This window comes from Hakea prostrata, chromosome 6 (assembly GCF_041222555.1).
Source record: "Hakea prostrata isolate BN-2017 chromosome 6, UWA_Hpros_2, whole genome shotgun sequence".
In the NCBI taxonomy this organism is placed as follows: domain Eukaryota; kingdom Viridiplantae; phylum Streptophyta; class Magnoliopsida; order Proteales; family Proteaceae; genus Hakea; species Hakea prostrata.
Window position 1 is genome coordinate 6,715,815 of NC_142605.1, and position 15,699 is coordinate 6,731,513.

Sequence of the window (15,699 nt, forward strand, 5' to 3'; positions counted from 1 at the left end):
CCTAAATATAGAGTTGCAAAAATATATAGAAGGCATGAGTCAAATCAGAGCAAATACCAACTTCATAAAGCTATTGTGACCCAGTCGGTCGCTTTGGGTGGTTGGTTGGATCAAGCAACCGCCCCTATTCTAGACTACTTCTAAATCCGGAGCTTCGACTTTTGATCTCCCAAATTTAATCTGATTTTGGGAAGATTTAAATCCGAATTTTGTCCTTAAGGAGCCTATAACACAAGCACGAAACAGAATCCTAAAATTATAAAGAGTCAATATTCAAATCATCTCCTTCGATTAGATCTGTCCTTTATTCGAATGCAAGGATTTGTTTTCGGACATGATCTAATCAAATTCATTGATGGGGAACAGAACCAATACAATTAACTAACTACCAACCTAAAGGAAATAGATCCACACCACTCCAAAAGATGATGAAAGAAAATAGAGAATGTGATATTACTTATCTCCACTTGATTCGCAAAATTGAAGAAGTATTGGATCTTCTTTGCAAACTATGCTTCTCTCACCTTCCAGCACGTGTTTTCTGCCTCCTAACCGTCAACAACAGCAACCCCAAATAGAATAATGAGTAAAAAGGTCAGGGTTTGCTATATATATAGGATTGTGGGCAAATTAGGGTAAAAACCTTGCAAGCATACATGGCGGTCGCTTTGGGCAGTTGATTGGTCAATCAACCACCTTAAGAAACCGCCCCCTAGTTGTGAAATCCGGCCCAAACCTAGCCAGGGCACCCTATTTGTTTTGGGATAAAGAAAGACTTGTTTAATGTTAGACCTTGAAGTCGGACCTTGATTTCAATGTTGCTATCCTTGAAAGCCTTAGGAGGCCATGTTCGGCCTTATCCTAACCTTGACCCGGCCCGGAATCTGTTATGTTCGTAGGTCCGAAGACCTGTGGGGGAAAAAGAGACTTGTGGATCCTTTTGGTTGATAATTTGGTGTCGAAACCCAAGCCCATGGACATTGACGATGATGCCCCTCACTTGAGAGCATTCTCAGTGTTAGTTTTGAATCTGCGCACCGAAGAGGGGTGAATTAGTTGAAATACCTAATGAACTTCTATACTCAATCTGAAAGTATTTCCTAAAACTAGACTTCTTGATGGACTTGTGGGAGAAAACCCCACTCAATTTGACCCCATATAGCCCTCCAAATCCCTGTCCGAAGTTGCTGAACTATGTCTGGCAAATCCTGCTTGCGCATCGAAGAAGGTGAGCTTAGTTGGTGGACCTAATGAACTCCCTTGATCCAAAGGTATTTCTGGAAACTAGACTTCTTGATTGACTTGTATAAGAAAACCTCACTCAATTTGACCTTGTATAGCCCTTCGTATTCGCATCCGAAGTTGCTGAACTATTCCTAAAAATTCTGTTGAAACTACTTTGGGTCGATACTGTTGGTCGATACCATCAACCCAAGGATACCATCCATGGTACACTGTGTCGGCGATATATCGCCGTGTCGCTGGGAGGCGACACGACTCCCCCCAGCGACACGATATTTACAATATATCTGCAATATATCGGCCTGTGTCAGCGATATATCTCCGAAATGTCGATATATAGCCGAAAAATCGGTGATATATTGCTACATTCGCATATATAACAATATTTCATTCGTTTTTCGCCGATTTTTGCCAAAGTGACATAGGACCTCTATAGGCTCCGGGGGCGCTGCCCCCACACCCCCGCCGAGGTGGCCATGTCCGTCAACAACAATATGTGAAGTGTGAGCCATACTCAACATAATTGTATAATGAATTGTAAACTTTAATACATCTATTTACTAGTTGTGTATTTGTGTTCTGTTTACATATTTACATTAGTTTATATGAATTTTTCAAACTTCTAGTTTTGCCTGCATATAGCCGGACATGTTCTAATTATAAACTTTAGATTATGTGATGTTTTAGGTCAAAATAACACTCCCAATGTGTTTATTGGCCTCAAATTAGGCTACATGTCAAATTTCAGGTCAAAATGACTTGAAATACCCTTCAAAACAGGGGTTCGATTTTTCATCGAACCCCTGCCAAAAGTCGGCCGACATCTGGTGATTGTTGCCCGAGTCGCCGTGTCGCCATGGTCCGACACGGCGACACCGACCGACATGTCGGACCATGGTTCCATCCGGTTCCGATCTGGTTCATTCTTAGTCGACTCTGGTCGGTCTGTCTAAAGTCGATCCTATCACTTATATATCCATAATAATATAATTGTTACAGAAAAGAAAAAACCCATAATATAATATTTTAGCCAACACAGACTTCTCAGCTACCGAGTTGATAAACATGCGACGTAGTAAACCAAACGTGGTTGGGAGGTCAGACTGCCAGTGGGACCCACACGATCTTGGAAAGCAAAACAGACGTAATCGATGAGTCACAGCCAGCCTATGGAGTAACTAACCTTTCGTCTTCCAGATTTTGGCTCCTGAAATCCCTTTAATTTATAGTTTGCATGCCTTGGATATCATTTCTTACTCCATTCTTCGTTGACCAGCTGCGAATCTCTGAAAGCCTGAAAGGTGTGTGTTTCTTCTTCTTCTTCTTCTTCTTCTTCTTCATAAGTGATGTATTCTCTGCTTCGACCGAAAAACCAAAAAAAGTAAAGTGATGTATTCTCTGCAACTGTTGAAATGAGCTCTCTCATGATTTAATTCGGTTTTTCCCTCTTCCCCCACACTTTTTGCAGTTTATATGGTGAGAAGAAGAAAAGGAACAACTCGTGCATTTAAGGCAAACTACTACTTGTTCTTCTGCTCTAATTGTTGTCATTCTCTCTCTCTAACTCTCTCGTTCATGGTTGGCTTCAGTTTCTTCACTCGCAACTCATCCTTGATTAGGCTCTGTCGATTTCTAGTTGAAGCGTGACTGGAAGAAGTGGTAATGGAAGTGAAGGGGCGGGCCAGAAAAAAAGCAGTAGAAGAAAAGGGACTAGTGATGCATCTCCCACTTGGTGAATGCGCATCAACTTTCAATCTCGGAAAGGCTGTTTGCAACCATGGGTTCTTCATGATGGCTCCAAATCAATGGATTCCATCTACCAAAACCCTTCAACGCCCCTTGCTCCTAGCTGACTCCACAACCTCAGTGCTTGTTCGAATTTCTCATCCCAGAAGCAAACACCCTTCTCTCCATCTCCTCGTTCTTGGGATCCAATTCCTCTCCCCAGAAGACCAAACAGTTTTGTGTGTGAGCATTCTTCTTTATTGAATCCAGCAAAGTTTTACATTTGATGTCATGTATGAATATGAATCTGCATGCACAGTAAAATTAAGAAATACGTACCTGCTGCAGGATCAGGTGGCTCGAATGCTAAGGATATCAAAGGAGGATGAAGAGCAGAAAAGAAAATTCCATGAGATCCATTCCAAAGCCAGGAAGAAAGGGTTCGCCCATCTTTTTCGCTCCCCGTCCCTTTTCGAAGATATGGTGAAGTCAATCCTCCTCTGCAATTGCACGTCAGTCAGTTGTCTTACTTATTCATTTTTCTTCTCTCTTTATTGATTAATTCATTGCTTCAAGTAATTATATATGAATTATTTGCTTTGCTTCAATTACTGGTAAGTACTGATATATAACTGACCATATATACTACTAAAACTTATTTCGTTCTGTAGGTGGAAGAGGACTTTAGATATGGCTAAAGCACTTTGTGAGCTTCAAATGGCATTTAAAGGTGGTTTAGTTGATGAATCTTCGAGCTCAGATCCTAAAGGTGAATCCATGATGACGAGGGGGCTGAAAATAAAAAATGGATCCCATGAAGAAGCCACCATTATCAATAATACTGATGATGATAGACAGATGGTTACCTCTAACCCTAGCTCGTTTGAAGGAAGAAGACTATATGGAAATTTCCCTACCTCGAAAGAAATAGCTAAGCTTGATGTTGAACTACTAAATAAACATTGCAACCTTGGGTACAGAGCTAGCTACATATTGCACCTTGCCCAAGAATTTGAGAGTGGTGGAATCAAGCTGGATGAAGATGAAGACTCTTATGATGATGATGATGATGAATTGTATATGAAGTTGAAATGCTTGAAGGGTTTTGGCTCATTTGCATGTGACAATGTGATGATGTGCTTAGGATTTTATAAGAGGATTCCAATTGATACGGAAACTGTAAAGCATTTGCAGAAGGTATGTTTGTATTTCCTTTATTTTTTTTTTTTTTAATTAATTCCCTTCTGATTCTTCATTAATGCATTTCCTAAGTAAATAGGAAAATGACTACACTCTTAATCAAGTTTTGTGGCTGCAGTTTCATGGAAGAAAAGATTGCAGTTTAAAGAATGCAGAAAAGTACATTAAGAAAATATATGGGAAGTTTGAACCTTTCCAATGTTTGGCATATTGGTACGAGATGCACATTTCCACTTAGGTAGTGATGACTACATCGTAGATACTGGTCAGCTGAAACAAGATTCCTTGTTACTTTGTGTTTGTTTGTTTGTTTCTTTTACAGGTTGGAGTTATTGGAGTTCTACGAAAAGAAATTTGGGAAGCTAAGCAAGTTGCCTTGTTCTAGATATCATATTGTAACTGGTTCCTTTAACACACCGATATCTCCAGCGAAGATTAATCTTGAAGATGACGCAGAGATGTAAGCAATTCGCAACGGTTACTTACTAGTGCAAAAGCAATAGCTTATGGGCTTATAGCTATAGCTCATCTCAGGGCTAGCTTTCTTCTCTAGGTGTTTCTACCAATTTTGTGTCTGAGTTCTACGAATTGATCCTTGGGCTGGCAAAGGTTTTTCATGTAATGAAGTTTTGGACTGGAAGTAACTCAGTTGTGCGGGCAGCATGAAACTTAATTTGTCTGTTCTATTTTTTGGAAGGTAACCCAAAATAACAGAGAAATTAACCAATCCTGTGGCTGATTTGGCGAAACTGAAGTTACATTTTAGATGCATGTTGGATCCTTGAATTTCTTGGCTTGTGTCTGTGGGAGGTGACCTCAACATTGATTCTTTTCACCGTTATGGGTTTACAAAGTTTCCAAGTCTTGTTGTTTTTGTAGTTATTTATTTATTTTTTAATTAATCAATTAATTAGTTTTTACAATAACTCTCAAGGTTCGACATGTCGGCCGTGTCGCCGTGTCGGACCCTGGTGACATGGCGACTCGGGCGACATGTCGCCAAAAGTCGCCCGACTTTTGGTTTCATCGAACCCCTATTTCGATTGAAATTCACTCTGTTGCTTCTTGTCTGAGATGGCTCTTTCCATAACTCCAAGAGTTTTTTTCTCGCCGGCAACTGGAGATTTGAAACCTTCCTCTTTCTGTAGTTGCAAGGTTTCTTTTTCTTACTTGTTTACCGTCGTTCTTGGTGTAGGAAGCCGAAAGGTTGTGGAGCGACAACCACGGTCAGTGAAAGGATGGCGGTAGCAAAGTACAGAGGAACATGGATGAGAGAGAAGAAGCTGACGGAGATGATAGAGAAGAAAGTGATGGAAGCGGAAGTGTTGTGCGAAGGAAACGAAGCGTCGGATGAGTGCAGGGTTGGGTGGGATGAAGTGGAAAGTACCAACTTCTCACCTAACGATTCTCCATTGCATCGGACTCGGAGAGTACCAACTTCTCACCTTCATTTTGCTATCGCTGCCGCGGCCTCCGGTAGGTTGTGCAGGAGGTTCAAAGAAAGAAGAAACTCCTATCAATTTGGATCTTCTCATCGTCTTCACTACATATTAGGGTTTCTTATATTCTGTGCCTTCGTCTGTATCTCTTTTGAGATCTATTGCATTTGCCGGTGGAAATGCGAGAAAATTGGTTGCAAGGGGTTACAGATTCAGAAAGCCATGGAATTCGATATACTGTTGCAAACGGAGGAAGACTGCTTGAAATCTTCTTCCAAGGTCATCGATAATCTGCCTGTAAAGATGGGACCGAAGGGAATCCTGATTACGAGTGCCTGAGATCTGAGCTTAGAAGGTTATCGATGGATTCTGGTGATTCAACGGCGATATATCGACCATCGGCGATATATCGCAGATAAGTCGGCGATATATCACCGACTTTTGGTAAAGTCGGTGTTGCTGGGGGGTTTCGTGTAGCCCCCAGCAACATGGCGAAAAATTGCCCTGTGTCGGCGATAAATCGCTGACACAAGGTACCGTGATAACTCTCCATGATTTCAAGGTTTTTTTTTTCCTTCTTTCTTTCTTTCTTTCTTTCTTTTCCCGAAAGGGGAGAATGCGGTTCATCTGGGTTAGCTTACATTTAGCTAGAATAGGATTAACAATCATTTGCAGTTCAACAGCAGAAAGCAATGCGCAGAAGATGCAAAATATAGGGTTAAGATTAAAAAACTCCAAATCATAATGTTTAAACCCTTAGTGTTAAGCAGAGATATGTGCATAGCAAACAATTTTTATCCCTTCAACTACATCTTTGAGATAGTTCTTATTCAAATATACAGAAGTCCTTCGCCCCTAGCTCTAAGAAAATTCTTCTGACCATAAGGTGGGAATTGCCCATCCCCCCAGCCGTTTTTATTTCTTTATTACTTACTGTTTATCCTATTTTCCTTTTCCAACACAATCTACCTTTTAGCTAAAATAAAAAATAAAAAATAAAAAACAGTCTTGAGATCTATTAATTTGGCTTTAGAACTAGAAACACAAAAAAGGAAACCCCCAGTGACCATATTCTCTTAAAAGCTCTTCATTCATATGGCTGTGGCTATCATGCAAATGTATGCCCTTCCCTTCTTGTATATTGTACTCCTGTGCTAAGGAGTTAAAAGAGAGTAGAAAGGAGTGAATTGCATAATGTATCGGAATCTTCCTGTTACAATATGTCTGGGCCATGAACATTTCCTTGGGACTTCAATGCAGTATCTCATTGGGGGGGGGGGGGGGCGAATGTATGTGGCCCAATGTGGGACCCACTGTAGGTCCCATCTAAGAATATATTATTATATTTTAATGTGGAGTCTACATTAAAAATTAGGTAAATTAATAAAAAATTCGTGAGTGTGAGAGAGAGAAAAGAATAATTTGAGAAAGAGAGAGTGAATACTTGATGTGGAGAAGATTTAGGAAAATTCCAAAATTTGCCAACTACTTCAATATTTTGTGAGATGTGTGAGAAAAAATAAGAATAAAAGAGGAGATTCATGAGAGAATAAATAGAAATGAAAATATGAGAGAATATATGAGGAGAAATTCATGGATTCATGAGTTAGTTTTTAAGTTAGTTTTTAATTAGAATTTAACGTTTTATTCCTTAAAACTAGGGATTTAATGATAACCATTAGATAAAACAAGGATATTTATAATTTAAAAAAATCCGGGGGGCTTGGCCCCCTCTGGTCCCAACGTGGCTCTGCCATGCTTGCAAGCTTGATATAATATTTTCCTGCGTTGTTTGGCAACAATTAATCCATCAATTTGTCTGTTCTCAGAAGACATAGCTTGTATTTAAACCATTCAAAAATTTCAAAACTTCGAATCCATCTTAAAAGAAATTTATTAAAATTGTTATGAGAGGAGCGAATCCAGTGCCATATAGGCATCCGCTCAAGCAGAGACAAGAGAAGATAATTTCCCTAGCATTTTTTTGGCTGAGAAACACTGAAGACCAAATCTATGGTATGGACTGTTGTCTAATACCAATTTCTCTTTTTTTGGGTTGGTCTAATACCATTTGTTTAACTTCAAATTTTCAAATTTTCTCCTTCGATCGTTGCATTACCAAATAAATAAAGAACAATGAGTCGAGTGAAAACATATTATAATTAATGATTATATTTTTTTCATTATAAAGTTGATGGGTCTAAGATAAGTATCTCCGTTGAGAATGGGTCAATGATTTCAAGATAAATTTGAGATTAATTTATAGACGCCTATAAGAACATACATTTTATTAATAAATATCTTGTTTCATCAAAAAGAATTCAATCCTAGGAGTTATCTCAACCGTACTTGCGTAGTACAATTATAACTAATTAGCATGAACTCATTGATAGGCCGGTGTAATCAATTTACAATGTGTAATAGTATTAGGTCCCAGTACATTAGGTTGAATATGTATCTATATTGTATCGTATCAGTTGTATCTAATAGACTAGTATTGTATTGTATCATAAGATGCTTTTAATCTTGGTAAGAATTCTGTGTGTGTATTTTTGAATGCATGCTTTTGAACCTTCTAAGGAAGGCACTAACTTTACTTTGTTAGCACTCTGTTTCAATCTACCTCTCTATGATCTCTCGTTCTATCACCTTACTTTATTGAATATGCTATGGTGGGGGGGGAATCTACCTTATTAATATTCAGAGGTGAGTCTTCCACTTGAATATGCAATGAAGATGGTGTGATATCAAGGGTAGGGTATCCTTCAATATCCACTTGGATCTTTCAATAATATGGAGAGAATCATTCCATCTCTCATCCATATTTCACTAAAATCACGTTTAGCTCACTCAACACCTCTTAATGTAGAGATCAAGGATTCAATTCTCCTTAGATATATGTAATATTCCCCATTACCCCCAAAAAAAAAAAATGTAATATTCCCCACAACACCCACCCTCTTTTCTCTTTGACCACACCCCCCACAAAAAAAAGGAAGTCCACGTGGTATATTTTATGTGAAGGCCTCGTATCAGTTCACGTACAGTGTGATGATTCAAAGGAACTGCTTTCGTTTACAATCCCAAATTCTAAGAATCTAATGTTGTAATCTAACCAGTCAGACAAACGGGGATCTATTCCAAGCCTGTAAATGTACACAAAAGCCAAAACACTGCTTTCTGTTTACTGCCGGGAAGGAGCAAGGGCAACAGAAGATTGAACAGGTTTCAATATTCTATATAAATAAAAAAAAATTTAAAAAGAGAAAAAGAGAAAAAGACGATGAGAAAATTATAACATCAATTTACAATCAAAGCACCTGATCATAAGAATAAATCAACTTCCACGCAGGAGGAAGAATCCATGGCTTCAAAAAGCCTTCTCAGGAACGACTACCTGGATAGAAGTACTCAACACCATTTTCCTTGATGTTGAAATGAAGATTACATATTCTGTTCTCTAAACTCCCATTCTCATCAATAAGTCCCTTGTTAGTAACCGTCAACTGCAACAAAGAAAACCAGTACCGATTAATCATCAAAGAACAAAAGAAATAGAGTATGATTAGAATTATACCTAAATACCACACCTTATCCTAAAAAAGACCATGAACATGATCAACCACAATCCATAACAATCTCTATCAATTTCATAGTCAATTGTGTAAAGGATGATCAGAGTTCTACTCAAACTTCATCTTCACAGACATTATCAAGATCCCACTAAAACTCAAACTCAAACTCAAAAAGGCAAAACCTTGACTTGCAATCCATCTTGATTGTGTAACCGTAGTTACACTCAAATCATTATTTTCTTGTATTATTCATACTCTCAACTCTTTAATACAAACACTAAAAATAAATTTGGTCTAGCTGTGAAATCTAGCCCAAACCCTAACTCGGAAACCCATTTGTTTGTAGGTCCGAAGACCCGAAGTGAAGGTAGAAGACAATTATGGGTCATCTCAATGGAAGACATGGTGTTTAATCAAGAACCCATAAAGATTGATGATGGAGTTCCATACTTGCAAACCTTGTCAAAGTTGGAGAAGAAACTGCACCTTGAAGATGAAGAGCTTAATTGATGGACTTGAGGCCTAGTTGGACAAGGTTTGAAGGGTCCCTCAATGCTAGGTGAGTTGCTTGTTGAGTTGGGAGAAGCCCCATCAAAAATCTTGAGGTTTGGAGCTTCATTTCCCTGATTTGGGCTTGTTGTCAGCCTGGGTTGATTGGGCCAATTGACCCATCCAGTCAGCCCACAGTCACAGGGGCTTATGCGTGAAATTCTGATTTCTAGGGTTTTTTATGCTCTATTTAATGGAATTATGTGGTTTTCAACCCCAACGTGGGAAGCCTCTCTCAAGCCTATTCTTTCGAGTTGTGGAAGATCCTTTGCGAATTCTCAAGCTTTTCGGCGAATTTTCTTCATTAAGGTTAGTAATCACTCATAATCTTTCATTGATCTATTCTTCTTTTGATCTCTTCTTATCTCCGTGATTATGGAGATGGTTTTGTATCATTACAAATACCTTTTCCTTAATCTCTATTGTTGTGAGTGAATTTCCATTCACTCCAATGCTTCTGTGATCTACACACCTGATTTTAGGATGAGATCTTATGAGATTTTCGTAGATGTATGATCTTTCAATGTTTTTGAATTCTAAAGCATGCTAGATTCATTCCTATATTTATTTCTATCTAAAATCTATTATTCCTTTCTTTCTAGAGTGAATTCTCGTTCTCTCTAACCTCTCTGTATAATTCAAGATTGTTTTCTTTGAAAACCTAGTTTTGATTAATTTAGAATTCTATCATTTTGATAATTGTTGATGCCTAATCTATGCTAGATAGTCTTAGACTACTGTTCTAGAGTTTCCCTTAAATTTTCGGAGTGTTTCGAATCCCGGAAGTTGAGTTTCGGATCAAAATTGGGTTTTTCTTCCCATACTTTGTTGCACAGGTCGACTGCTCAGCTGCCTGCCAGCCCGATCAGCCCACAAGGATGAGTTGTTTTTGTTGTCTTTTTTGATCCGTTTGACTTCCAATCTTTGAGGGTTAGTTTCTAATGATTGAACTATGCTTATATAGGGTTTATTTGCTAACCTTGGACCTATCCTCTTTGTTCCTCCGGAATTCTTCGAAGCTAATTAAGGTTAAGGACGGTTGATTTTCTAATAACCTAAAATGCATGATTACTTGTGTTTGAATTCAGATTGCATGATCATACTGCTGTTCTTATAATTTTCATATAATTATATTACTGCTGTAAGTATTGTAATTACAGTAGGTCTTGTTCATGTAATTCTTTTATTATTTTGATAATGTAGGAATGGTTATTTCCCAATGTATTGATTCATCAGTTGTGTTTGTGAATGACTGATTGGGAATGTGATTGCTTAAGTATAATTGGGGAATGGAAAATGTCCTTTTGACATTTCTTTCTTTGGACATCAGTGGAGGTGGTATAGGACGCTTTCCAATGATGCCCCTTAACTCTTTCCCAGATTATTGGTTGACATACCTAGGGCTTGTCTAGCAGTGTTTGGCTAGGATGTCCCTATTATATCAGACTCGGTTCGGAAGGATATTGAGACCGAGTAACCCATGGCAGCAATGGGGTTTGTGGGCGCTCAAGATCGATAACCAACCCGTGAGAAGACATGAATCACATTATGGGGTCATACATTGGTAGGGTTGCAGTAGTAGACTTGGGCTAATGGGCGCTCAAGACGGGTAACCAACCTGTGAGGGAACATGAAAGCTTCTCGTTTACTATTTGTGAATGACCAATAGGGTTGATGAATCCGTAGTTTGAGTTGGTTGTAGCCATAGGACACGCTGACTCTAGTGAGAATGATACCGAAAAGGATCGCGAGAGGCAAGGAATGGAAGTATCTGACTCTAAGTTGATATAACTAAGTAGAAGACTTGCATTAGGCTAAGTTTAACCTTGACATACACCAATACTCAAACCAATGGTAATGTGAGAGAACGGTGACCTAAACCCCAGCCATGGAATGTCCGAGAGGGATGCAAGACCCAATTACCACTGAAGAACCCAACATACCGAGATGGTTGAGAGAGAGTGATTTGAGACCTACCCAGAGGAGTGTGGTGCTATGACTTAAGGCATGTCTACCAATAGAGACCAGCATACACAGAGTTAGAATCATACTTGCATGTCTATTTTATATCATATTGCATCCTGTATGTTTTGCTATCATGCTTTATTGGGTTATTGTGGAATGACTGATTTGCTGATTTCTTTTGAACTCACTCCTTTTTACAATTTTGTTAGATCTATCTGCAGGTGTTGATGATTATGATGGATCAGTATATGAGATTGCCCCGGATGACTCATACTACACCCAAGGTGCTAGCTACGATGATTACAACGGTGAAGACTATCATGGTGACGGAGGAGCGTATCATGATTAGTCGTACTCATGTGCTAGTATAATGTAATTTGGATATAGAGACCTTTACTTTTAGAAGTGTTCTCTTTAGACTTGAAGAAAAATTAGTTTGGATTTTAATTACTTCTTTTCTTTTCCTTTTATTTTGGGAATAGGTTGTAATCTTTCTTTTTAGTTTTGATATACTTTTCCGCTGCTACTATAGAGTGATTTTCCACTACACTCTACATTTTATTTATTCTATTGGTATCATTTTTCGCACTCTGATTATATTATGTATTCTTTGAATCTTATCTTGATCTCTCAGTTAATATAGTTAACATTGATTTTGCCTTGTTTATGATTATATTATTGTAAATGTGGGAGGTTGATTTTCTTGATACTGATCTTTGGGGCTGTGGATCACACATTCGGGTATGCCAGATAGGGTACCGGTTGGGTGGATGTGACACTAGCTCACATACAACTAACGGCCAATACAATATTTTCTATTCCGTAGCATCATCGTGTCTTTGACCATCATCCAAAAAAATAAAAAACCAAAATAGAAGAAGTGCACAACAACGTTCTTCTTCTCTCTTCATCTTTGGATCACATTGTTCATCTAAATTCTCTTCTTTTCTTCTCCCTCACTCAGATTGGTGCAATTACTGCAAATTGTTGGGGGGGGGGGGGGGGACACACGTAGACACTTGCCTCCTTGGTGCGGTTCCTGTTGGGGGGGGGGGGGGAGGATAGAAGAAGAAGAAGAAAAAAGGAAAATTGTAAGGCATCATGTCTACCACCACGTCCTCTTCTTCTGTGACTTCTCTCATCTATCCCTCAATCACGGCATCTTCCCATTAAACTGGACAGCACCAATTTTCTCCAATGGTGTGCACAGTTCATGCCTTTACTTCTTGCTCACGACTTTTAGGGTATGTTCATGGGAGCTTTCCATCCCCATCGCCTACAAATCCAGAACACGCCCTCTAGAAATGATAGGATCAGCTCATTCTAAGTTGGGTTATTTCTTCTCTCATTGCGCAATCCATGGCTCATATTGCTGGTTTATCCATTTCTCGAGCAACAAGGCTCCCTCTTGAACGCACCTATGCTTCCCACTCTCAAGCACGAATTATGCAGCTCAAATGTCAGCTAATGCAAATTAAAAAGGGCTCCTCCTCCATGGTTGGCTATCTTCAAAAGGTCAGAGAAATTGTTGCAAATTTAGCTACTGCTTCTCACCCTGTTTTTGTTGCATACACTATTATGACCATTCTATGTGGCCTTGGCACTGAATATGAATCTTTTGCGACCTCAATCACAACTTGTACTAATCCTCTTAGCCTTGATGACTTCATTGGTCCTCTTTTTAGTCGAGAAATTCTCAAAGAGTAGCATTCTCCTATTTTGGATCTTCCATTGGCTGAAGCAAACATAGCAGCCAAACCACCTTCCTCTCAACCATAGGCCGCTTACAATTACTCTTCTGGTCATAGCCGCAAGTACCTTGATAGCCATGGATGTGGCCATGGACGCTTCCTGCCTAACCCTACTCATCAAGGAGCCTCTACTCTTTGTCGGATGTGTCAACGTGGCAATCAATCTGCTCTCAACTGCTACGACAAGTATAATCGAATTTTCAAAGGCCACTAGTCATGGATCTCCTACAAGCTTGCTAGCAACCCCTTTTGTCAGATGCAGCGTGGTACCCTTAGTCAGGCCTGCTTCTTCACTGGACAATTTACATACTAGAACTCTCTACAGTGGATCTGACCAAGTTAAAGTTGGTAACGGTGAAGGTTTGGCAAAAACACACACTAGACATTCTATTCTTTCCACCCCAACTCATTCTTCTCATTTATATGATGTTGAAGTATACGCAGGGACTGTGGACTATTTTACTGTTCATCTGAATGTTAACGTGAACAGTATTATGCCAATGATGTTTGTTTCCTTTTTAGATATGCAACTCTACTTTCTATTTCTAATGTAGGAATCTTGCTACACAAGTTTTGGGAGTTTCAACAAAGCATAGTTTCTATTTTATGTTAGTTACTAATTTCAGAACTTTCATTTTTTATTACTTTCTATTTTAGACAGATTTTAGGAATTAGAAGACTAGAAAATTATGTCCATAAGTCGTACTCTTCATTTCCTTTTTTAGAGGGCAAGATGGCTTGCTTCTCAAGTTGTAATCTAGACTATTGATATCTATAAATAAGAGGCTATGATTCTGGGAGTGCAAAGCTAGAATTGCACGCTTTTGTGATTTCTATCATTCTTTTTCTTTCTTCTTCTCTTTTCTACTTATCAATTCTTCTTGTCGCTGCACTGTTTTGGTTCATTAAAGTTTATTTTCTAACAAATGACATTCTTCATGTCCCTAAAATTACAAAATATCTGCTCTCTGTTAGTAAATTCACCTCGATAAACAGAGGGACTTGAGATCCTTCCACCTAAAGGAGATACAAGAATATGTACCAACTGTACAAGCAAAGTGGAGGAGACAACACGTGGACGGCTTTGTTGGTCCTGCACTATTCCAGGATATTTTTCCAGTGAATTGGCCAAACTGCAGCAACCAAGCCAATGTTGGAGTTACCAGGCTAAGTTTGCAAAATATTGTCAAAGGTGGGGTACCTCCCTCTGAGTGAACAAATTAGTTCTTTTGAAAGCAGCCTTCAAGACACCATCAAGGCTGATGCATCGGCTTCACAACCATCACCCCATGCGGATGCCATTGGCTTAGCAATTAGATTATTTGAGGCTAAACTATGTCACAGAGGTGTTCCACCCATCCATTGAGCAGCATAAGTTTATACAGAACAATCAAAGATTTGTCGAGTGGGGCTTCCCTGTTGTCTGTTAACATATGATGGCCACCAAAATCCAATAACAAGGGCCAGTGGTTTGTATTATAATTGCTACAAATGTTTCATACTGGTTTACAAATGTAAGAGACTGCTCAATTAAGCAATGTGAAGCAATGAAGAAAAATAACCCAATCTAGAGGACAAAGATGTTTGGGCTAAAGTTTTGGTGAAAGCTAGTACAAGATTGAGCCAGGCTCCGATTGATGGTTATGGTGGGTTTTAAGGCTGATTTTGACGAATTTTTATTTGCAGCTGCTGCTGCTGGCAGCAGCTGACGGTTGAGATTCATCCATGTCATCAAACTTACATTTAATGGTCCAGATTAAAACTGAAAAGTATTATATATAAATATAAATTTCTTTTTGCATTTTAAGGGTTTCAGAGTTTTTAAATTTACAAACTCAATCCCTGGTAATAGCCGAATCCAAACCCAGTTGAAAGATTGATTCTCGCGGTTGGAAAATCCGCCGGCACTGATACCCCAACAACATTATGAGATCCCTGTGCCAAAGATTCCGGTAATTCTGGCGACCTTGCATCTTCTCTATTGCATCCTTCGACACCATGGTTGCTTTACTTGGAAGTTGGAACCTTCTTCTTCCCTGACACTGTCTCAGAGATTTAACTTTCTGTCTCAGAGATTTTTAAAGAAAGAGTTCTCTCAAGACTCTCTGGGTCTGGGAGAAGGTTATGAAACGAAGTAGATCAAGAACGTGAAGCCCTCTCCTTCTAGGTTCTCCACTTCTCCTCCAACGAAGATGAAGCAAAAAAGAATAACTATTGGTGTTTTAATTATAAGCTTTTTTTCTTCTTCTTTTC

General features: G+C 39.0%; 1 protein-coding gene across 5 annotated transcripts in view; it reads right to left on the reverse strand.

The window, feature by feature from the left end:
- Positions 1 to 8,612: 8,612 nt before the first annotated feature.
- ELP6 (elongator protein 6) overlaps positions 8,613 to 15,699 on the reverse strand; it is a 74,443-nt gene continuing 67,356 nt past the window's right edge. For all 5 annotated transcript variants that reach the window (XM_089158576.1, XM_089158574.1, XM_089158575.1 and 2 more), the window contains one exon: positions 8,613 to 9,112. In XM_089158576.1, coding sequence (XP_089014702.1) covers positions 8,990 to 9,112 — 123 coding nt within the window. In that variant the 3' untranslated portion in view covers positions 8,613 to 8,989. The remainder of the gene's footprint in view (positions 9,113 to 15,699) is intronic.